General features: G+C 38.7%; 1 protein-coding gene across 1 annotated transcript in view; it reads right to left on the bottom strand.

The window, feature by feature from the left end:
- Positions 1–25,080, bottom strand: part of LGR4 (leucine rich repeat containing G protein-coupled receptor 4) — a 1,155,492-nt gene that overhangs the window by 47,085 nt on the left and 1,083,327 nt on the right. The window contains exon 17 of the mRNA XM_044059308.1: positions 19,826–19,906. Within this exon, the coding sequence (XP_043915243.1) occupies positions 19,826–19,906 (81 nt within the window). The remainder of the gene's footprint in view (positions 1–19,825; positions 19,907–25,080) is intronic.

Consider the following 25,080-nt stretch of genomic DNA (forward strand, 5'->3'; position numbering starts at 1 on the left):
AACACTAAAGGAAAGCTCCATTTTGCAGCTCAGGGTTTCAGTCCTATAGCTACCATCAGTACCAATGATTTTGCGAAATGCAACAAGACATTTCACTAGCAGGGAAACCCCTTAGTCTGGTTAAAAAACTGTCAGTTTTTAGCAATGTTAATGATTAAATAACATTAAATTACTTACATATAATCCTGCTGTTTGATTGCTAAACTGACAGGAGTTGGTTACTTGTGACACATGCAGGAAGATTCTGCCTGCTGTCATTTAGCAGCATGGTGGTATACTGTACTTGGGAAGTAGTTATCTTGTGAGACTTAGAGACAATTTGTGCAGTAAATAATTCCTTAATCCTGTGCCTCTATTCATGCACTTTCATGTCCTGGGTAACTAGAAAAAATATTCTAGACGTAAGCAAGGAATATCTGAAGTACAGTGCTAAAATGTCAAGTATGTGTAACTTGAGAAGAAAGCACAATAAAAATGAAAAATGCAAGTCAGTCTTAAAATTTATCAGCAGACTATTTCTATAGCTGTATAGCTTCCTTTCTCCTAACAGTAGTGTTTGCAGGTGTCAACACTTGTAGCACATTGTCAAAGAATGTTGTATGTGGTTAAAAAAATAGCTAGTTAAACCATCTGTGTAGGGGTCTAGTGTGTGATAATTATCTGGAACAGTAGGTACCAGACAGATTTTATATTTCAAAGGAACACATTAATATGATATATAAAGAAAAAATACATCCACTATCACTTTTAGAGCATACACCAATACAAATAAGACGACATTAAATATAGGAAGATTTTTTTTCACAAGTACTAGAATTTTTCAATACATCTTTGGAAGTGGTAAGCTTTTAAGAAAAGTTGCTGGACTCCATAATTACAGATGTTATTAAGGGGATATAAGTAGATCTTGGGAATTAGCAGACGTACAGGATAACAGACTGCTGTGGTGATGCTGCGGTAGCGTTGTCGCCTCATAGCAAGACGCTGTACCGTTCGATTCTCAGCTAGAGCGTCTTCTGTGTGGAGGCATACGTGAATGGGGCGTGCCTTCGTTGAAGGTTGTGCATCAGGGCTGGTAACCTGGTACGTAAAAATCCACTACCAATCATTAGCGCACCAGAGTTCCGCTGTGGCGACCCCTAACTGGGAAAAGCCGAAAGACACAAACAAACAGGATAACAGTAAACTAAAATTAAAGAAGTCAGTAGAAAAAGAGATCAGAGAGATACAGGTCAGAAATTATAATAAATACTGCAAGCTATTAAAAAAACGATAGCAAGAACATAAAATAATAAATGAAACATAATTCTGAGAGACATTCAAGCATATCAGCCTTCGCTGCTTGCAATTACTAGAGAATGCGAGTGATATAGGGCAACAGCCTTAAAATGGCTATTCTTGGATAATAATAACAGATCAATGAAATCAGTAGCACACAAGACAACAAAAGGCAAAAAGAATAATGACAAAATTCAGAAACCCATGCACTGAAATATTCAAAGTAAATCCAGAGAGAATAATGAAAATTATGCACAACTATTACTGAAAAGACTTAGCAGTGGTCATTAGGACAAAAAGGAATGGAAGCATATTTTGGAAAACTAAACATACCCGAGCAGTTGGAAAATGATAAGAAAAGTGTTTGAATTCTAGAATACACAAGGAAGAGATTGGGGAGCCAATGAAAAGTCAGATTATCAGGTAAACTCCAGGTACGGATGGGATCCCAAAAGAAGTTTGAAAAGAAAAAGGAAAAACTAGTAATTAGGATGTGTGAGAGGTTATTTAACCAGAGTATAGCCAGACAGGCTGCACTGGTTTCCTGGTCAATGACAATGATGGTAATTATACTGAAATGAGGGAATGATTCAGCTGATCCTGAATTCCACAGACCTATCTCAAATTAAATCATGACAAAAGTCTTTGTCTATACTGACTAGGAGACTGGCAAAGACAGTACGTAGATGTAGACCAATGTGGGTACACAGGTGGCAGACAAACATTTGATAACATTACTAAAACCAAGATGATACAGAATGATTCTGATGAGAGGAATAAAACATTAATGAAAATAGGCTTGGAAGCAGAGAAAACCTCTGATAAGCTGAGTTGGAAATTTTACAAGAAAACAATAGAAGCATTCCGTAGGAATGAGTGACACTGATATTTAGGACATATAAATGTGCAGATATTAACCTAAAATGTGGAAGAAGGCTCTTAGGAAAATAAGCTTGACAAGAGGTAAAAAGGGCAGGGTTGCCTATTCTCTCCTCTCCTATTTGTTCTATACTTAAAGGCCTTAGGTCTGGAAATTAGAGTCTCTAGAATAACAGGATATAAACGAAAAGAATCATTTGAAAAAACTGCCTTATTTGCAGATGTCATATTGTACATAGCAAATCTGCAGCAGAATGTAAAATTAGATCTAGACTATCAAATTCAATTAAGTCAGTTAGCAAAGTACAAAAATTATGAAAGTAAGACAAATGCAAAAGTGTTAAACTATGCACCTTTATACAACTTGGTCCAGAGTTTCCCTTTCCACTAGAGATGTAAGATGACATACATGGGAAAAGAGTTGAAACGGTATACTGACAAGGTGGCAATAGACATGTGGGAATAAATTATTCAGAAGATAATACAAAAGATAAAGTAAATAAAAGATGCTAATAATGGACACAGCAAAAATAAGCAATAAAAATGTTTTTTGGTTTACCTGGTACTTTATGTGAAGGAAGCTTAATGTTTTTCTTAAGCAGATGAGATGTGGATAAAATTAAAACGTAAATTAATTTATTAGGGAAAAATAAAAAAGGAAATATTACGTTGGGCTAAACTGAATCAATCAGCAGAGCAGAAAGGCTGGTATTGATTGATTCAAAAGAGTGCATTAGGATAACACAATTATGATTGAGCTATTTAGCCCAGAGCCAAATTTATTTACCATAAACAGTAAACCATCTACTCTCGGGAAGACTCAAGTAACAAGAGAACAGCGAAGATAATAAAAAAAAAGAAAATATAAAATATTATGCATAGAAATTATATTTGCAGTTTTATAAAGCAGATACTGAACGTAAAAAAAAATATATAAAAAAGATTGACTATTAATTATTAATTAATTATTAATATATGAATATTTTGGGAAGAAATATCCAGGGAATTGTTTGGCTAGTCTTGTATAGGCCCTAGGGACGATAGCGTAGTACCAACCTATGAACCTACGAACCTATTACAATGAGTGGAGCTACAAGGCAGTCACGATAGAGTTCACTGTAACTAAAACTAGAAGGGAAATGAAAAACTGTGACAATGACTTACGGAAAAAAAATTCAAGATTTGTAGAACAAATGAGCTCTGGGAATAAAACAGTAGTCTGGAAATGAACTTAAACACCTGTTTATTATACAGGAAGGTGACCATTTGGTATATATGGAATTAAACACATAAATGGAGAAGCGCATTCAAAAACAATCACAAGAGGAGGAGGAGAAACCAGACATCACAGACAACATGACAGAAGCTAATGTTGAGCAGGCAATAAGAAAATAAAATACAAATAAGCATACAAAGTATTAATACAACTGAGACCCCACCCCCACAAAAAAAAAGTGAGGTAGGATTGGAATAAGAAACTACAAAAAATCTTTCAGCACATGACTGGAGAGTGTTTGGAGCAAGATATTTCTGATACTTAGATATACCACAAATCCAGAAAATTCAAGATAACTGTTTGGAAATGCCTTCATAGGTATTTTGGAATCCTGAAAGGACGACAGAAATATATTCTTATGTGCTGATGTCTCATACTGGAGATGTGAGGGGCATAAGAGGGGTACCTAAGAACATATATTTGGAACTACTCAGAGCTGCAGCATTATAAACAAGAAAGTACAGTTGTGTACACTTACCATAAATGTAGATGTTTGAGTGTCTTCACTGTTGCAATCATCACATTTGGGTTATCCCTGCTAGGGTAGCCCTCAGCTGGCCTGAATAACAGAGACTTGGTATTTCAGCGTCGGTTGCTGTTGCTTCAGGACTGACGTCAGGTCGTCAGTGGTATAAAGTACGGTAGCCGACGCCATTACATCAGTTTTTCTTGCCCTAACCTGTCAAGAAGCCCCCAAAGTAGGAGGCCAGGTTCTGGTGGAAGAACCCCACCAGTGGAAAATAAATACCAATATGTCCATTTGACAGAAAAGAACAAGGAAGAAAGGTAATAAAAAGCAAAGAGGGGATGGAGGGAGAGAAACCAGGACTACAACAGTGAGTGCCACTCGAACATCTACATTTATGGTAAGTGTACACAACTGTACTATGTTCTTCGTGTTTCATTGTTGCAGTCATTACATTTGGGTAGATTCCCAAAGCTGAGGAAAAGGGTGGAGGCAGTCAAGTAAGCTAGGGGCTGGCTAGGATGCCCTGCAAAACTGCAGAGGCAAACCCTGCCTTGGATTTGGAAAAAAGAGGCAGGTGGTAATACTTGGTAAAAGTGTGAACAGATGTCCAGGTGGCAGTCTCCAGGATGTCCCTAGTGGGGAACCCTCTAAGAAAAGCTGCAGAGGTGGAGGCTGCTCTGGTGGAGTGTGTCCTGACCCCCTTGGGGGGAGGCTTGCCATGCTGTTTGCAGCAGAAATGGATGCAGTGTGCTATCCATATTGGAATGGTTTGCATGGAGATGTCTTTGCCTTCTATCCCTGTAGCAAATCTAATCAGCAATTGATCAGACTTCCTGAAGGGTTTAATCCTGTCCAGAGAGTATCTGAGCTGTCTGTGCACATTTAGAGTGTTCAGAATCCTTTCCCCCTAGTTTTGGGGGTTAGGAAAGAAGGTGGGTAAATGAATGGATTGGTTGAGAGCCACACTGGACACTACCCTTGGGCATGAAGGATGAATTAGTTCTGAGGGATACCCTATCTGCATGGATGATGATGAAGGGTTCCACAGCCATGACTGCTTGCAGCTCAGAGACTCTTCTGGCTGAAGTGATGGCCAGAAGAAAGGCTGTCTTCCAGGGAGAGAAATTTTAGATCTGCAGAAGAAGCTGGTTCGAAAGGAGGCAGGGTGAGCTTTTCTAAGACAAAGTTAAGGTCCCAAGCTGGAAGTTGCTAGCCCCTCTGAGGAACTGTGTATTCAGAGGGTGTGAGAAAAGAGGCTGCTCAGTGGGAAAATGTGCAGAAATAGCAGAGGCATGAATTTTTATAGAGGAGAAAGAGAGACCACTGTGTAGTAGGTCAGCTAAGTAATCCAGGATGAGAGGGATGGAGGGCTGTGCCGTATTGGCCCCCTTCGCCTGGATCCAGATGCAGAACCTTTTCCATTTATCTGCATGAGACTTTTTGGTGCTAGGGCGTCTGGCCTCTCGGATAACCTCCAGAAACTGTTTACCGAGGATGGCAGATTGGTCTGGATTAGGAGGTTTGGAATCCAAGGAGGATGCCATGGAGGCAGCGGGGAAAGGCTGCACAGCAAGGTGTACCAGTGCTGTCTGGGCCAGGCTGGAGCTATGAGAATGGTCCTTGGTTTTTCCTCCCTTATTTTGAGCAGTACCCTGGGGATGAAAGGCAGGGGAGGAAAGACATAGACCGAGAGGTTTACCCATGGGAAGGACAGGCCATCCACTTTCCAAGCCATGGAGTGATGCTCCCTGGTGCAGAATTTGCTGAGCTGGTGGTTGGTGTGGGAGGCAAAGTGGTTGACCTTCAGGGTTCCCCATTTCTGAGTTATTACGAAGAAGGTACTTCTGTTTAGCTGCCACTTGTGTGGGTCCAAAAGCTTTCTGCTTAATTCTTCTGCTAGGAAGTTGAGAGAGCCTGGTAGGTATTGTGCTAACAGGCGTAGTTGCATGGAAGAGGCTGTGAGCCAAAGGGTCATGGTCAGCCTGCACAGAGGGTAGCAGTGAGTCCCTCCCTGCTTGGTGATGTACCACATCACACTGGTGTTGTCTGTTTTGATCAGGAGAAGCCCTGGAGAGAGGAGTTTGAAAGCTATCAAGGCCTGCTGCACAGCCATTACCTCATTTTGATTGATGTGCAGGAGGATTTGCTGTGGGCTCCATTGGCCCTGTATGCACCTGCCATCCAGGTGTATACCCCAAGCGTAGCCTGATGCATCTGTGGTGAGGCTCTGGGTGGCAGGGTGTGGGGAGAAAGGCAGTCCCTTGTTGTGAGAGCAGGCTGTTGCCCACCAAAGAAATTCCTTTCTCAGGCAAGGAATAATAGGTAGAAGAGTTTCCAGATCTTGAGAGTGTTGACATCAAAGGCTCTTTAGGTACCACTGAAGTTTCCTCACATGCAGTCTGGCATATGGAATGAGGAGTATGCAAGAGGCCATGAACCCCAGAGCTTTCAGGATTTTCCTTGCAGAAAGCTGGTGTCTGGTGGCCAGTTGAGAGAAGTAAGCTGACAGGAAAATTTGTTTCTCTGGTGTAAGATATGCCATCTGGGATGCTGTGTCCAGACTTGCTCCCAGGAAGATTATCCTTTGGGTGGGTACCTGTTTGGATTTCTTTTCATTGATTGTGTACCCTAGGGAGGTTAGTAGGTGCTTTACAAAGGCCAGGTCTTTGAGCAGCTTTTCCTGGCTGTCTGCCTGAATAAGGCAGTTGTCTAAGTAGGGGTAAATTTGAATATTTCTTTGTCTGCAAAAGGCAATGGTCGGGGCCAGGCATTTTATGAAAACTCTGGGAGCAGTGGATAAGCCAAAGGGAAGCGCAGAGAACTAAAAGTGTTGAGATCCTGCTCTAAAGTGGAGATATTTTCTGCAGGACTCCTTGATAGGAATGTGGAGGTAGGCCTCTTTCAAGTCCAGGGTGGTTAGCCAAGCATCCTTGGACAGCATGGGTAGCAGCTGCTGGAGGGTGAGCATTTTGAATTTTGGGATCACCAGGAAGGTGTTTAGAATGGATAGATCGAGAATGGGGTGGCAGGTGCCCTCTTTTCTAGGCACCAATCTGCTCTGCAGGAACGTGCTCTACTGCCTCCAAGGAGAGCAGGGAATGGATTTGCTTTTAAGCCTCTGCCCAATGATTTGGTGGTAGATCTGGGAACCCTTTTGCAGTTGGAAGGGTTTGGAAGGAGAATTTGTACCCCTGAGACACAATGTTCAGAATCCATTAGTCCTTGATAATGTTGGCCCAGGTGCTTGAGTGAAAGGAGAGTTTTCCTCTATGTGAAGGTGGGCAGAGGTGAGGTCGGGAGGAGGCGAGTCATTGTGCGCTCTTACCATAGGGGGTGGTTTAGAACTCCCTGGTTTTGAAGTGGAGGTAGTCCACTGCTTAGATCTCTGCAACCCCTGGGGCTTCTGTCTGGGGGGGGGGGGTCTGTTTCCACTGGGCCTACGCTAGGCCTGTTTACTGGGAGCAGGAAAAGACCAGTGCTTGGAGGGAAAATGCCTGCTGAACCTAGGGGCCTGGACCTGTAAGAAATCTTTAACTGTCTGCATAGATTTTGCTTTTTCTTCCATCTTTTTAAGACCTCTTCTACTTTAGTGTCAAATAAGTTATCTTTGTGCAAGGGTGCATCCAACAATTTAGATCTGACATGGTCTGGGCAGGGGTTGTTCCTTAAGCCATGCGTGTCTTCTAATGACAGATCCAGTGACTGCTGCCCTACAAGAAGCTTCTAGGGCATCAAAACCAAAGTGCAAAGTGTGTTTAGTTACTTGACTTGCAGAATGCATTAAGTCTTGTAAATCTTTTGATTCTTCCCATGCAGGAAAGGAGGCCATTTTTTGTTAAAGGAGTTCCAAGGTATATTGCTGATATTTAAGCATATGGAACTGACAATTTAGTCCCCTGATAGCAAGAGTTTCTGAGGTGTATACTTTTTTACCCCATCTGTCCAATGCTCAAGAATCCCTGTCTGAGGGGGTGGGATTCTTAGCAGAGATTGCTTTAATCCCTTTTGGCCCTTGAGAAATTACCTCAGGGTCAGCTGTTGGATTTTTAAACAAATATTTGTACGAGTCAGGGACTCTGTAGTACCTGTCTGCTTTTCTGGGAGCAGGAGGGAGGGTGTCTGGATTCAAGGAAAACATCATCCATCACATCCACGACGGGGGATGGCTAAGTGTCTGTGTTGTGGAAGATCCAGGAATTCCCTGAGTCTTTTTTGACTGACAGTAGTCTCGACTCTCCCACTGGAAATGCTCCCTTAAGGTATGTAGGGTTTCCCCAAAGGAAAGGTCCTCTAGGGGAGAGGCTGAAGGAATGGATTCCTCTGCATCAGAATCCTCATATGCGGAGAGGGGATGCATGTCTTCATAGTCAGATGCATCGGATTCATCTGACTCTTGTTCAGACAAAACTACTGGAGACAGATCTCTTTTACTTTTTGAGGGGGCGGCTTGGCTTCCCCTAATCAGCATGATAAGGTCTTCTGCCATTTTAAGCATTTGAGACTGAGGCAAGGGAACAGGTGCCTGAGAGTGGGTAGTCGGTTTCTTGGGTGTGGTTCAAACCCTGGGCCTAAGGAACTCGGTAGTTTCCGAAAGAACGGTAGTCGCGAAAGAAGGCATTGGCTTATGTTGAGATTCGGTGCTGCGAAGGACTTCCTCAGAAGCCGGTGCTTGCACAACAGCTCCGGACCCATCCAAGGTAGAGACGAACGCAGGATCCTTAGACGAAGAAGAGTTCTGTGGCATACCGAACTCCGAAAGGGTCTCAGTAGTGGCCTGCAAATTAACTGAAATGGGCATCACGGGCTGTGAAAGCGCCTCACTGAGTTCTGGAGTACTGACGACTAGCTTAACGGAAGCGTCGTCGGAAGGTTTGGTCCTGTGTGGTCTGTCTCTGTCTTTATCTTTACGCTTTTTCGGAAGACCTGCTGTTGGATGGCTTACCAAAGCCATAACAGAATTCGAGTAAATAGAAATATCTGGCTACTATAAAGGTCCATTGATGGATACTTCTGGCATTAAAGCACAGAAGCGACAATGAGGGGACGTCGTGGTCTGGACAGACAAGTGACGCAGTAAGAGTGGAAGTCCCGGTATGGTATTTGCTTTCCACAGGCGAGACAATTACTAACTTTTTCTGACATCGGTTAGTGCAAGAAAAAAGGATCCCCAACGGGGTACTTAGCTTTCAAAGACTTCAACTTCAATTTGGAAATGAAAACTCAGGTAGCGGCTGACCTGCACTCATGCAAACTGCTTCTGCTTCGGGCTCCATGGCAAGAAAGACTAATGTAATGGCTTGGCTGCCTTACTTTATACCACTGATGTCAGTTCTGAAGTGACAGCAACTGAAGCAGAAATACTAAGTCTCTGGTAGTCGGGCCGGCCAAGGGCTACCCTGGCAGGGATAACCCAAACGTGATGACTGCAACAGCGAAACACAAAGAACATCTGTAACTAATAAATAAAACTGTGGAAGAAGAGCTAAAATTTACCAGAGACAATCTTGACACTAAGCTGGACTAAAATAAAACAACCAAAACTCACATTATCACTGCTCTGATTTCTACTGATAGTAGCAAAAAAGGCAATAGCAAGAAAATAGAAAACTAAGAAGAAACCGGCAATAGGTGAATAGGGAGGTTCATGATTAATAAGTTGAATATGTGGGATTTTTATCTGACAAATATACAAACAGTCCCTAATGAGGTACGAACATGCAGCCAATCTTATTAAGTATAAGTTGAATAGGTTAGGGATACCTTATATGCTGGTTAAGAAGCACTGACTAATTTAATAAATTCTGTATGTGTCTCACAGACTATACCTTCCTTGAGACAGTATCCCCATCAATGTGATGCAGAATTCCTCCCTACACATATTCAAGCACAGCCTGGAGCAGTGGATGAGGAATCATAAAATTACCTCAGTTCTGCCACATATGTCCTTAGAAAGAGGAGGCTTGTAAATGCTCTTGGTATCAAAATCTGTCAAATACATTTGGAAAGCATGGTTAGGTTTAAAATGGCCCTTTAGGGTCATTAGACTAGTAATTACCTATGATAGCCTATTGCAGAGTGCAAGGTATTCACATGTTCTTATTTAGATGACTTGCTTATCTTTGGAGTCTTTTTCAAAGTGTCTGGAATCTCTCACCTGGTGAAGGATCTCCTACACTGACTGGGGTTCCAAAACAACATACAAAAGTCTTGGTAAACATCTCACAGGGTTGTTTTCCTGTGGTGTCCATGTCCTAGACATCTCAGTTTAAAGAGCATTTATTTCACAGGAAAAAGAAAATCTGTATCTAGATCTATTCCTGAGTTTTTCCACTTAGACTATTGGTCTCTTTGTAGGAATTTTTTTTTTCAGATTTTGAGTTTCATGCCATTTATGATTTGCCTAGGAAGACAACATATGATAAAAATACAATGGTTCCTAAAATATGTATGGTCCTAACATCAGCACCCCCACACATTCCAGATTTCAGATTTTGGGTTTGTGAAAATGAAGAGGTTGGCAAACCCAATCTACCAAAACTCAGGTCTCCCATTTTCCCTGCCAGCTCCAGCACAAACTGAAAACAGACACCTCAGACTTTGCTTGGCGAACCATTCCCTATGGGGATAAAAGTGCTGTGTTTTGGAACTAGAGTTGCCTCCTTTTCCAGTGATGAAAACCAGTCACGCTCTTCACTTCCTGTGACCCCACCCAGCTTCACCGATTCTCTCCCCATGTTCACACCCATTTTATGACACAAATGTAAGAATCATCAGGGCAGAACATCTTGAGTAGTTTTTTTTTTTTTTTTAAACAATCTCGGGCTTATTTGCATTACTGTACTTTATTTTTTTCTAATTTTAGGTAATCTCATACTCCACCGCATCAGTTTGCGATGCTTTTTGTGGAAAAAAAAAATCAGACAGAATTGCTTATTTACATACTCTGGCATTCTATTCATGCTGCAAAACAGAATTCCGGAAAGATTTCTTATTTCAAGACAGCATAGAAAAAAAACGAATTGATGGCAAGCCTATTTGGACCACAAAAGACAGACCAAAAACATACAAAAGTCAGAGATGTTACTGCTTATAAATTGTCTCAGCTCCCTCAATCTACGGTCCTCAGGACCATTACAAGGGTTTACAGACAACACCAAAGTGTGCAGACTAGCCATGGTAGCCTGGGATACAGCTATTAGGCACAATCTAACTCTACAGTCATCTTACCATACCAGCAGGACAAAACTGTGCGGCAGACAAGCTGAGCAAGACCAGGAGAGGTCCTCTTGAATGGAAATTGAACCAGGGGGTCTTCCAGGAATTAATCCAGTTGCGGGGTTCACCTCAAATAGATTTTTTCAGCTCCACTCAAAACAATCAGTCGGCGAAGTTCTGCTCCAGGACTCCATGCAAGAAGGCCTGGAAGACCATTTTTTTTTCCTTTTCCTTGGACAGGAATTTTCCAGTATGTTTTTCCACCCTTTCCACTAATAACAAGGGTTGTCTTGAATATTCAAGAGGACTCCTCAGAGATCACTGTGGTGACTCCCTTTTGGCCAAGGTAACACTAGCTGTCCTTTCTTTTGGAAATGGTCAGGGACAACTATCACAAGCTTCTTCACAGACTGAACCAACTCACATCCCAAACCGAAACAGCAGCAAATGACTACCTGGATGACAGAATCTTGATGCCTGTTAGGTACCTATTTTCTGAGGACATGCAGCAGATATTAAAAGATGCAAGAAAAATTGTTACAAGAAAATCTTATATTACTAAATGGAACAGCCTTTCTAGTTGATACCACGAAAGGAACCAGACATCCATTCAGGGCTAATGTTTCCCTGACTGCAGATTACTTGCATGAGTTACTTTGCCTGGTCTGTCATACTTGTACATATTCTCCTTAGGATTTTAAGTGTGCGTTAGAAGAACTCATTTTTGCCCCAAACGAACCAGCTCATCAGGCTAACTTCAGGTTATTAACATAGAAAACTGTGATACACACTGATCTGGGCTCTGCAAGAAGGGTATATGTGAGTTGCAATCTCTTATAGTGGGTCAATCTTATTCCATTTTTCCCTGAAAACTAACCCTTCATTTATGCCTAAAATGGTGTTCAGGGTTATTTTGAGACAAGCTATTCATCTCATTTGTCGTCTTTCCAAAGTAAAAATGATGAAGAATGGATACTCCAAACCTTGGATGGCTACAGACAGCTCTAGTTGTTCTTCTTTCGGCTTTTCCCGGTTAGGGGTCGCCACAGCGAAACTCCGGTCCGCTAATGATTGGCAGTAGATTTTTACGGTGCTGAGATGCCAGCTCGATGCCCAACCTACAACAAAGGCATGCCCATTTACGCATGTCTTTCGAATGCCATTCGATCGCGGGGAGGACATGCAGACTCCACACAGAAAGAGCTCCAGCCGAGAATCGAATGGGAGAAGCTCTTGCTGTGAGGCGACAACGCTACCGCTGCACCACCGCGGCTTCCTACAGACAGCTCTAGTACAAATGATTTTGTTCTTTTGAAGATTGTACTAGAGCTACAGACAGCTCTAGTGCTATCTTCAAAAGAACAAAATTATTTAGTCACTTCTTGTGAAGGTAACAAAAAAGGACAATCCATGTCAAAGCAGAGTATTTCCAAGTGGTTGCCTCATGCTATTACATTTTGCTATACCCAACACAACAAAGCCATTCTAAGCAGTGTCAAGGCTCATTCTCCCAAGACTTTGGCTTTATCTATAACTTTGAGGAAAGGGTTGAATTCTATAAGTATATTCTAGAAACAGCATACTTTTTACAAAGCACTACAAACTAGATTCCTTCTCCAGGTCTAGGACAGGCTTTGCTAGGACCATTCTTCATGGGCTCCTGGACTCTTCTCCTTCCTCTTCCCAGTCAGTCTACACTTTGGTAATTTACCCATATAGCTAAGGTTACTGCAACAGTGAGCCAATTGAAGAACACAGTATCGTTATGTGAGTAAACTTATCAGAACACATGTTCGAATTAGCACTGCTGCAGTAGCCGGTCCTCCCCCCACCACCCATATTTATGTATTTTTTTCTTGCCAGGCTAAGGACACATTTTTATTTTTATTTTCCTAGCATTATCCTTGACAGGGATTTAGCTTCCCGCTCTCTGTTGGCTTGAAAGTTTTGCAGGTTTTAGTGCTGAAAATTTGTCTTTTTAGTCAAATCAGCCCAAGCTGACTAATAGTTTGGATTTATGGAAGGTGCCCTGAAGTTTTGGTAGCTCAAGAAAATGTAAAAGGTACTGCTTTTTCAATTATCGAAAAGAGTACTGGTCCTCTATTTACAAAAAGAACTAATTTACAAAATATTTAAAATGTATATAGTTATACAAATCCCTTTAAAGACTCATAATTTTCTTTACAACCATACTAAATTTACATCTCGATTAGAATCCCACTCTTTTTTCCATAGCCATCATCTGATTTTACTTAACATTGCTGCTAAAACCTATTTACCATTATAAGGAATTGCATTTATTATTCCATGCCATATAACTCATATAACAAATATTTATTGGATTGGGTGGAGAAGAGTGTCAGGAGTGATTTGTGACAGACGAGTACCAGTAAGAGTGAAAGGGAAGGTCTACAAGAGGGTAGTGAGACCAGCTATGTTATATGGGTTGGAGACAGTGGCATTGACAAAAAGGCAGGAGTGAGAGCTGGATGTGGCAGAGTTAAAGATGTTAAGATTTGCACCAGGTGTGACGAGGGTGGACAGGATTAGGAATAAGTATATTACAGGGTCAGCCCAGGTTGGAAGGTTTGGAGACAAAGCCAGAGAGGCAAGATTATGTTGGTTTGGACATGTGCTGAGGAGGGATGCTGAGTATATTGGGGAAAAAGATGCTAAAGATGAAGCTACCAGGTAACAGGAAAAGAGGAAGGCCTAAGATAAGGTTTATGGATATGGTGAGAGAGGATGCAAGTGGTTGGTGTGACACAGCAAGATGCAGAATTCTTTACTTCTATTTGTATAACATCCACATTTAATCATATCCATGCTTATTTTATTCACTTATTTTACATCTTCAAATACATAGTTTTCCCCCATAATTTTCCCCATAACTTTTTTACTAACACATGTTCTGTAGTTTCTTTTTCTTGACAATGTAAACACAGTCTATGACTTTTAATTTTATATGGCCTATTGCCTTCCACTGGCAATTTATCTATTACCAGTCTCCACAAAAATATTAACATTCTAATTTATGACTACACCATTTGCTTATTTTTATAGCTTTATTTTTTCTCGTTAGATTTTCCCATGATTTTCCATAGTAATATTTTATCATTACATTCTTATACCATACTTTTCTATCCTTCTCATCAATTATTTTCCAAAAACACTTTTTTCTTAGTAATATTCTATTTTCTTAATTTATACACTTTTTTCCTCTTTTTTACCATGCTCCAAATTTATCATACTTCTATTTATACAATTTTACTACTAATCTTGCATCCTTTTCTTTTATCCACGTTAATACTTTGTACACATTTAATGAAGCAGCGTATACCACTGGGTTAATTAACACAAATTCTTTCTTCTTTGTTTACATAAAAATCTCCTTTTTACTAGGTTTAATCCAGAACCCTGTATAGATTTAAAAACATATCTGCAATAATTCATTTTCAAATACTGTTGGCAATATAAATACACTTGCTAAGTATTCTATTTCCCATCAGTACTGAATTTATAAAATAAGCCTTTTTTTCTGAAGGATAATTTATCCAGAAAAGACATGTTTATTTTATTTCTTCTACTGTTTTTCCCACTGAATTCTACTTACATTTTTATTCCCAAATGTTATACCTAACACAGAAATTGAATTCACTGTAAAATACATACTCTATCTTTACTAAATTACCTAAACCTTTATTTTTCTCTTTACTTAAAGCCATCCCTATCACCTCTAGACACTCACTTGTGCAAATTACTTCTTTTATCTAAATTCTGTTTTTTGCAATTATTATGTCATCTGCATATGTTAACAGAACTGGAATCCTTAATCCTTCAGGAGTTATATACCCCACTTCCTGCATTTTGTAAATTATTTGCCATACTATCACATTCATAACTAATGTAAAGAGTATACAACTCATTGGACATCCCTGTCTTACACCACTCTTCATACGTACCTTTTGGTTTAACCATTTACAAGTATTTTTACTTTATTATTACTAAAAAGCTGACATACATAATTTCATAACTTTCTCACTTATATTATATTCTTTCATTATTACTCATAAGATTTCATGTCCAATTGTATCAAATGACTTAAGGTCTCCTATCATGGTTTTCACTTTTCTATTCATATCATCCACAATTTCTATATCAATAATTACTGACAATCCTTTCCATATACACTAGATATACTTTCATAAAATTTTCCATTTTAGTTTGAAATCTCTTTTGTATTATTTTTATAAAGCTCTTATAATCATTATTCAATAACATCAGTTATTAGTTTAATCATTTAGCTTCCCTATCTTCCATATATACTTAAGTATTCCACTATATAACCATTTATATAAAAAACCCTTCATTCAGCCATTCATTCAAAACCTTAAAAAAAATTTTTTTTGCCAATCCCTTAACTTTTTATACATTTCATACCCTATTTCATCTTGTCTTGCAGCCAAATCTGTATTTACTTGTGCTAATACTTTACCTAGCTCATTTAAAGAAAACTCCCTTTCCAACTCTTTATTCTCTCTTTCTGCTAACTTTATTACTCTTCATGTTTTTTCACTACCTTTTCTTTAAACATTTCTTGTACATACTGCACTACTCAATTCATAATCTTTTCCTGGGTTCTTTCTATTTCTCCTTTTACATTTTTATTTCTCTCACTACACTACCATCTTCCTTTACTAATCTGCTTATATAACTTGATACTACTTTTCTTTTTCCTTCTAAAAATATCTTTGCTTATATAACAATTCTTGTATTTTTTTCTTGATTTCTTTCATATAATTATTTTTCTTCAAAGTACTTTCCATTATGTTCTAACTCTTCTTATGCATCGTTATATATTTTATATTTTTCTTTCTTTAGTTTTCTCACATCATATTGCCACTGTACATTTTTTTTTACATTTTTCCTTAAATATCATCCATCATGCAGATCACTATTCATACATGTTCTCACAGTAATATGATCGTTCTATAACTTTATTACTAATCTATTTCCTTCTTCATTCCATGCTCATTTATCTTTTTTATTTTGCTTATTTTTATATATTCATTTTACTTTATCTCTAGCCATACTGCAAGATGATCAGGACATCTTATTTCAACTACCTCCCCTTCCCCTATAACTGAACTTTCTGAAACTATAAAATAATCTATTTTCAGTTCTATACACATCTGTTTTGTGAATCCATTAATTTTTGTCCCAAAGTTTTAACTTACATCTTATAACTTCTAACATTTTACTTGCATCATTTCCTTTCTTTTTACACTTGCCTCTTAAATCACAAAGTCTCTTGTTATTACACAATTCATATTTATCACTACAGAGCTTAAAATCTAATAAAATAAGCCATCACATTCTTTACAATTAGTATAAGCATATAATGTTACAATTCTATATACTTGTTCTTTCCATTTTAAATCTACAATGGCTAATCTTCCCATTTTGCTAACGTTACATCTAATGTCTTTACTCTATTTCCACTGAATATGGCTGGCTATTCCAGAGGATTTCTCATTACCCAAATTCTATATTACTTCCTCCCCCCTAGTTTCTCTTTTTGTAGTCTTTCATTTGTTAAGAATCTTGTCATCTAATTACATCTACATCACATGTATTACACCACTCCAAAATCCCATTCTTCTTACTACATTAACACTATTCTTATTTAGAGAAATCACTCAAATTTTCATTTTCCCTTTTCCTTAGATTCATGGTTTTCGTAAGTTCACTGCCAATTACTAGGCGAGCTTTCTTAATAGGCCATTTTAAGCCAAGCCAATTTCCCTCCCAAAAGTAAAAATCAAACACTGTACCTTGTCCCTGTGAGTCAAACACCTTAACCATTATACTAACCCTCAATTATTAGCTACAAATATTATTTTTTATCCCTTTCTTTTTTCATCTGTTCTTTTCCCCTTAAATTTTCTTTTCTTTTACCCTTTGACCAACAGAATTTATTTTGTTTTACTACCTCCCAGTCTGTCTTTTTCATCACTTACTTCAGACCCTTCCTCTACACATCCATTTTAGTTTCTCGTCTATTTTTTCTTCTATTTCCATTACTCTTTTTTCTTTTCCCTTACTCTTATTTTAATTTTTGCAATCCATCCCTAAATGTCCAACTTTGTTACATTTACATTTCAGGATACACAAAGCTGCTGAGAGTAGGCTCCAGAATCCACAATGAACTTGAAAAATACCAAAAAAAAATCTGCATAGATTCGTTTCCTGGTATTTTTCAAGTTCATTGTGGATTCTGGAGCCTACTCTCAGCAGCTTTGTGTGTATCCTGTTCTTCGTTTTTTACAGCTGCAGAGGTTTCTGGTGCCTGGCCTTTTGTGTTTTTCACATTTACATTTCAATTTACATTTCTTTGCATCATGTCTCTTTTCCCCACAAATATAACATTTTTGTCAGTTATTTATCAAATGTCCTTTTCCACAAAAAAAAAAACAAAACAAAAAACAAACAAGAAACATGTTTTGGGTTGTACCCAGTATTTTATGACACCCCTATCCCCCTCCACATTTATCATGCTTGGTATATGTATAATTTTCTCTCTGTTTTTAATGCAATATTACAATCCTAGCCACCAGTCCATAAACCCGTTTTGTCATAAACTTTTGCAATGTCCAGTAGTTTTTTACATGAAGTTTTCAAATGTCTTTTTAAAGTCTTTCTACCTCTGTTCAAAACTGTACGTGAATTTTCTTTTTTTGTTTCCCCTGTAGAATGTTATCACATAAAGATTGCATGGGATACACACTTTTTTCATATTCCCCAAGAAAAATTTCTATTTGAAAAAAAAGTCTCAGATATATCATCACAAAATGTCTCTGTTAGTAAGAATAAATGCTCTTACCTCATGTGCTTTTACACCCAAAGGAGCTACTAAACTGTCCCATACTTCATGCCTGTCCATTTCCTTTACTCTGAATCCTTACTACATACTTCTGTTTTTCACTTTCTGCCTTTTCTGCTACTCCCTTTTGTCTTCTTTTACTTTCCCTGTATATGTTTTCTTTTCCATTTCACACTATTCTTCAGGATTGTATCTACATCCTCCTTTTGTATTTTCTCCATAATATACCCCCAGGAAACATCTCCCTTACTTTCTGGCTCACTCAGCATCACTGTTTCCTTAAGTAAATCCTCCTGCAACCCTCATGACTACACAGTTATAATTATACAGCCATCATTTGCTGACTTATCTCCATCAAACAGATTTCTTTGAAACATCTCCTCATTATCCTGCACACATTCTCCGGTCTCAAATTTTTGCTTTCCCCTCTATTTCTCTCACCACTCCATCATTTCCTTCTCTCAGTCTGCATACCCATTTCTCCAGGTCATCTGTTCTCCTGGAATGGAAACAAGAAGTGCTCTTGCAAAATGGGTCCCACTTGCAACATTGATGAGTAGAGGAAGTTCCCCAGTGTCTAGGCCAAATTTCCCCTAGTAAGTGTTAAATACCACCTCAGGTGTCCCCAAACAGGCTACTGGCCTAGTAAAACTAAGCTAGCCAACAAAGTGTAAACAAATAAATAAAAATAAATAAATCCTTAGCAGGATATAACACATAAAGCAAAGACTACTGCGGCTGTGATCATTCAAACACCTACTGTTATGGTAAGTATACTTGCACAACTGTACACTTTACAGTAAACACATCACCGTGACTATGGAACAAACTGCTGAACTGTATCAAAAATCACCATTTTTTTGGTTGCTACATTTTGGAAATAATGCACTCCAAAGTATTTGTTTAGTAACATACAGGGAAGAAGCCCTCAGCATGACCCAGATGACGGACTGTCTAGGCAGTGGAGGGGTTGGGCTGAAGATGATGGGACTGGGTGGTCAATGCTTGCTCACCCCTCCAGGGGGAAGGGAAATCGTTTGGTTCTATGCACTGTCAACACTTACTGAAACGTAGGTGCATCTCCTATAAAAAGTAGATTAATGAACCTACACTGCTTAGTGGTATAGCCCTTTGTTAGGAGGGTTGACGTGGTAATATATGACCCCTGAACCAGAGCACTTGCAGAGCTCACAAGCAAACAGGGAGGGTAGGAAGAATCAGGGGTATACTCAAGATTAGCAGCCTGCACACTCCTTAATACTCAACTCTAGCCTCAGAGCAGAATTAATGGTTTGAATAGACAATTTGGCTCTTGTCCTGCCTGGTGACCTTGGCTCATGCCTTAGAGTTAGAACAAATTAGCCATCTGGGTGCAAGGAGGAAGGCAAATTTTGCAGATAGGTGGTCAAAAAAATTGTGACAAAGAAACAAAACATTCTAACTTCTTGATGGCTTAAGCCTTGAACCTGTGCACTAGTAGCTCCAGGGTTATAGTATCAAACAATGAAGAAATATCAAAGAAGCACAAAATAAGTTACTGTAATCTATAAGAAGGCATTCTCAGCATCACTGTTTATCCCAGGTGGATGCCCTGATGTATACAGTAGACCACGCTAGGTACAGTTAATTTTAGCCAACTGCAGTTTCACTTTTACTTGCCATTTTCAGAAGCAACCTATGAGACTGTAAGAGTACTACCAGCAATACGCTAAGCAGCAAAGATGTAGGAATGGGATAGACTAAAATTACAAACTACTAAGAAGATTAGTAAATACTATTTTTCTCACACACACACACACACACCTATAATGTTCTCCATTTTTACCTGTTTGTGGGGTGCAGTGAATTGTAGGTACTCCTCTGTCTTGTTCCTCACTTTTTGCCACACTGTCTCCTTCTGTTTCACCTGAAAATAAATATGCACATTTTACTAACAGTACTTTTATTTCTTATATTACTTAACCATGTATAGGTATAGTTAAAGTTTCCTTGTACCAGAAACAGCACTAAACTTTTGATACTGTGCAGTTCACAAAAAAATGAACTAAAAGCAGCACTACAATTTTTTTAAAACCAGTATGCATGCCAATAAAATAATACTGTCTTATTAAATCAACAAAATAATATGCATAGATTTATATAGAATTTAACAGTCCCTTAATTCTGTTAAATGCATGACAACTTTGATTAAATAAAAAAAAAGCCTACTAAAAGAGATGGTCAACCTCTTATGACTGTTTTTTTTCAACTGACCAAAGATGAAATAGAAACTGTTTCATAAAGATGAGACACTTAAAGGCATTGCCCTAAAACTACATGAATTTGGTGCATGAAAATCCAAAATAGCATAGCCTGATTAGTTTCACAGTGAAGGAAATTATATTATGCCTCCAATCAAATTAATCTGACAGACATTCCACTTTGTGAGGATTTACACATGTGCATATGACAGCATTATATAAATTAAAATTTGTTTCCCTCATAAAAATAACATGCATTTGACAGGAACATATATAAATACCAAAATATATAAATAATTTGGTAGAACTTTTTGCCTTCACAGTAACAGAGATTTGGAAATCACAGTGACGGTTGATATTTAGTATTTTTAGAAATAGCATGTAACACAGCATCTGCAAGTGCAGAAAAGAATAAAGAATATACATTGGCTTAACAGAATGTGCTTGTTTTGAACAAAAAGTACTAACTTCTGAATGCTTCTGTAACAAATGGCATTAAGAATAGAGGGTTGTTGAAATTTCCTAAACAGCTGGATGTACAGATATTCAAGTGAAAAGGGAAATAGCTAACACAGCATAAAAAGTTACAGACTATCCTATCAATGAAAGAACATTTCTGAAAGAACATTTTGGCCTGTTGAGAATGTTTTTTCTCTGGATTGAGATAAGCATCCAGACAAAGAAGGCTTCAATACAGGAAAAGAATGTTTTAATCAAGGACAAAGTTTTGAAACTATAAAAGTGGTTGTAAAAGATTTTTTGGTGGACATTTTGTAATCTGAGTCAGCTGAGGAACTGCAGTGTATCTGACAGTGATCTATGCTAAGAAAATGTTTATAATCTCACAGTAGTGCTTGGCTGGCTTGTTTTAATAAACCTGTCCGCAATTATGAATACACAGCTGTATGGTTTGTCTGTGTACATGCAGATAATTTCAGTTTAACAGCACAAAACACGTCTGGTCTAGTTCCTTTGCATAACACCCATGTAGTTACTCAGTATTTCAGTGACATCATTTACATTTGGACAAAGTTTGTGCACAGTAGTGAAACTAACCTTTGCAGCTACTGAACTTGCCCAAATTCAGTAAGCATGAAGTAAAACTGTTAACAGGATCAGGCCCCAAGAATTTCCTGTGGACCACAAATTCCTTAGTGTGGTTCAATATTTTAATTTAGAAGCATTATTCAAAACAGCCAAAAACACTACCAAAGAAATATACAAAATTCCATGGCAATTGAAATCAAGGTGGTCAAATAACCAAGACTGATGTAAGAAAGAAGAAAGCTAAAACTTACTAACCTACTCATCTAACGTGAGGCATATCATCCTTTATGCATTGCTACTGCTTGGCATAGCCCTCAAGAGGTTCACTCATCTTACTCTGCCAAAGTAGCAAAAAAAGTTATCAATATGAGTCAATAAGCTTTGACTTGTTGTCTAGGTTTTATTCTCTCAGGCACCACTTGCATATTGTGTGGCAGAAAGAAGACACTTAACTTGTCCAGAGTTCTTGGGCCACTCCTAAATATGGTACCTATGTCTAATGGAGCCTGTCTTATCAAAACCCCCTTTCCCATTTTTACATGGGATTGGTATGTCATGACATTTGTCAATAGGACCTAATCACCTAGAGCCAATGTTTAAACAGTCATGTATTATTTAATTAATACTAAACATTGAAGGAGACAGCACCATCTGTTGCAGGGATGTTTTGCTGCCAAGGATATCATTTTCTTTGACTTAACCAGTTCAGACATTTTTTGATAAATAAAAAGACTTGCCAAACAATTCAAATGTGTTAAAAGCTACTAGATGTTTCTTGCATTACAATGGCACTGTGGGAAACCAGAAATAGACTGAATCTGTAAATGCATCAGGATTGAGACAATAGTTTCTTCAGCTTGGCTTTCATCAATGCCTCTTTCTAACTAACATTTAAATTTATTATCCTGACAAATTCTGGGCCAGTGATCCTGAGGGTGTGTGCTAGGAACAGGCCTAAGATCAAGTACTTAACTATGTTGTACATTTGAGATCACCAAAATGATTTTTCATCTTCACTGGCCTACACCATTCCCCAAGTTACCTGTACATAGCCCTTATGTTAGAAACTGCAGCCCCAATGATGTGATTGAAAGCGGAGTGTTGTTACTAATTACTAAATCACCACATATGAAGCCATTTCCTTTTTACTCATCCGGCATTGCTGTTTATAAGGACAAAGCGGCAGTAAAAATATGAGCACTGCCCATCACCTTACCAACATCTCTCCTCTAGCAGCCATACCTCTCAACTATCCAGATTTTTGCAGAATGTCCAGATTTTGCCTCACATTTTTGGTCTTTTCTCATAAAATTGTGGTTTTCTGGCAAATCACTGGCAAATCATTGAGCGCTGAAGTCAGCAAATAATGGCACAGATTTGAGTTTCAGACTTCATATCCCTCAGAAAATTCATGCTAATGCAAATCCTGTTATTCTATCAACTTTCTAAGTTTGTAAGAGCAATATTTAAAATGTGTCCCTATTTTTTCGCATTTGTCCAGATTTCTTGATCCAACAGGTTGGCAGGTATACTAGCAGCTTCTGCACTGAAGGCTTTCTTCTGGACAGATGTTAACTCACTTGTGACAGATACAACCTTGCACTGCTCAGAGACTTCAGTGCCAAGCATCTAGAGGCTGTCGGTACCCCTATACATAGTATACTTGATACTTTTAACCTCAAGCAACTAGTTAAAAGAAAAAAATAAATTCAATACCAGACTGACTTACCCATAACTGCTATCTAACACACAATCTAGCAGCAGTGTTTTTCTACTCAATTCCACCATCCACTTTCTCAACAGAAATCACAGGTCAACAAAGTTATCAGCAGAACAAGTGAAATACTCAATCTTCCACTTTGTGACACTCTCTTAACCCTCCACTATGTACTACAGCCAACTAATTGGATGATGTCCATTATTCAGACACTGAAGAAACCTTGACTACATTTCATACACTTTTTCTTAAACTGCATATAAAATATTTTCTTCACAGGTTGTGCAAGTTTAAGAGCAAAGATGATGGCTAGACTACCCCATAACTACTCCACTAAGGAATAACTGTAGGAAAACCTGAGGAATACCAACGCCTTCAGATGTAAGGAAAACTTTGCAAGACACAATCAGGGGGCACAAAACATTGTAGAGCAAAGCACATCTGAGAGATACTCACAGGAGATTCTGTAAAGAGATCAATCTGTTTGCAAGCTAAGCATGAAGAACTGCATTTTTCATCCTCCAGAACAGGGGCAGACAATCTACTAAGCCTTGGACCACTGCACAGGAATTTAAGAAATCATTTGCTACTCTGTCCTAGGATTACTCAACATATGGTCTTCCTACAAATTAGAATCAGAATTTTAAAAGTGTCACTCCTCAGTTACTGAATTACTTCACAAACCCATTCACACAGAAATACTGCAGATGAAGATTCCTTCCCTGATCCCTTAAAACATCATCCTTTTTGTGCAAAAACACTGGCTCAGATGTATACCATCCTGATGAGCGACCATCTATAAGCATGCTTCAGGTTCCCGAGTCCATATTTACTGACCTCATCAAGGTCTTTAATCGTGTGGCGTGTGGACCATATCCTTCTTCAGTAAACCTTAGCCAAGGCTGGCTCTGCATCAGGTTCCACAGTATTGGACAGACGCTTAAATTTCACAAAGATGGTTTCAGGTTAAACCTGCCAACTACAAAAGTCTCATTTCTTGATACTGATCATGATATTCCAAAATACTCCACTTTTTTTTAATTTCTGTCCTAAATTCACATCCTTAAACCTTCTGTTTTGATGAAGAGACAATTGTCTGCAGGGCCAATCGAGATTTTGGTACTATAAAGAAACAGCCACAAGAGACCTTTGATGCACTGACAAATTAGTTTAAAGTCAAAGCTTGGTTATAATGATTGAAAAACTAAAACCATGCTCTTGATTTCCAAAAGAAAGATGGTCAATCTTCTTCCATGCTAGTCTTCCCCTCAGAAAGGTGCAGGGATTCAATTACCATGAAGTCTGGCTATTAGACTACACTTCTTATAAGCATCCTGGAAACCAGAACTAAAGTTCCTAGGCTCTTCTACACCTGCTGGAAATTTGAGTACTCTTGCATGGAAACCATATGTACTACTGACAAACATGCCCTTATTCAACAAGTGGAAGACAGAGACTTCCCCCAGCGGATGCATTTTCCTTCAAAAATTTTAACTCACTCCAGAGCACTCTAAACATAATTTGATTTTAAATTTCTGGGACCTAAAAGAGAATAATACTGCCATCCTAAGTTAAGCTGTCAGGATACAACTGAAAGAGATGACATTTTGTTCTTTTCTGCTCACTTACATACGATATCTTGATCACTGTCATCCCCAATAAGGTAAATGACAGGTCAAATATTAATGGTACTGCCCTATAAAGAAGGCCTTGGGACAGCTTATCAAAACCCATCTGTAATAGACTATTAATTTGCTTGCCTACTGTACATTCAGGAGAAACAGTTGGTAGCATCTTCTCATCTAACAGATCCATCAATGAGGGAGTCTCTAAGAGCACTGTGTCAAGTACCCATTTCTTTGGCATCAACTTCTCTGATAAGACAGAAGTCCAAGTTTTGCGGTTGACCAAGCTTGCAAATTGTTACAAGCTGGTTGATATTACAGACTCCCCACCCAAACTCTCATTCTCTAAGAAGGGCTAGATATGGTCATCACCTGTTATTATGGCCATGGCCCTAGACTTGATGAAAAAAACAGAGTATAGTTACATCTGGGAAACAAGTCGTACCCCTTG

The sequence above is a fragment of the Protopterus annectens genome, chromosome 17.part0 (genome assembly GCF_019279795.1).
Source record: "Protopterus annectens isolate FY-2018-M chromosome 17.part0, PAN1.0, whole genome shotgun sequence".
Lineage (NCBI taxonomy): Eukaryota > Metazoa > Chordata > Ceratodontiformes > Protopteridae > Protopterus > Protopterus annectens.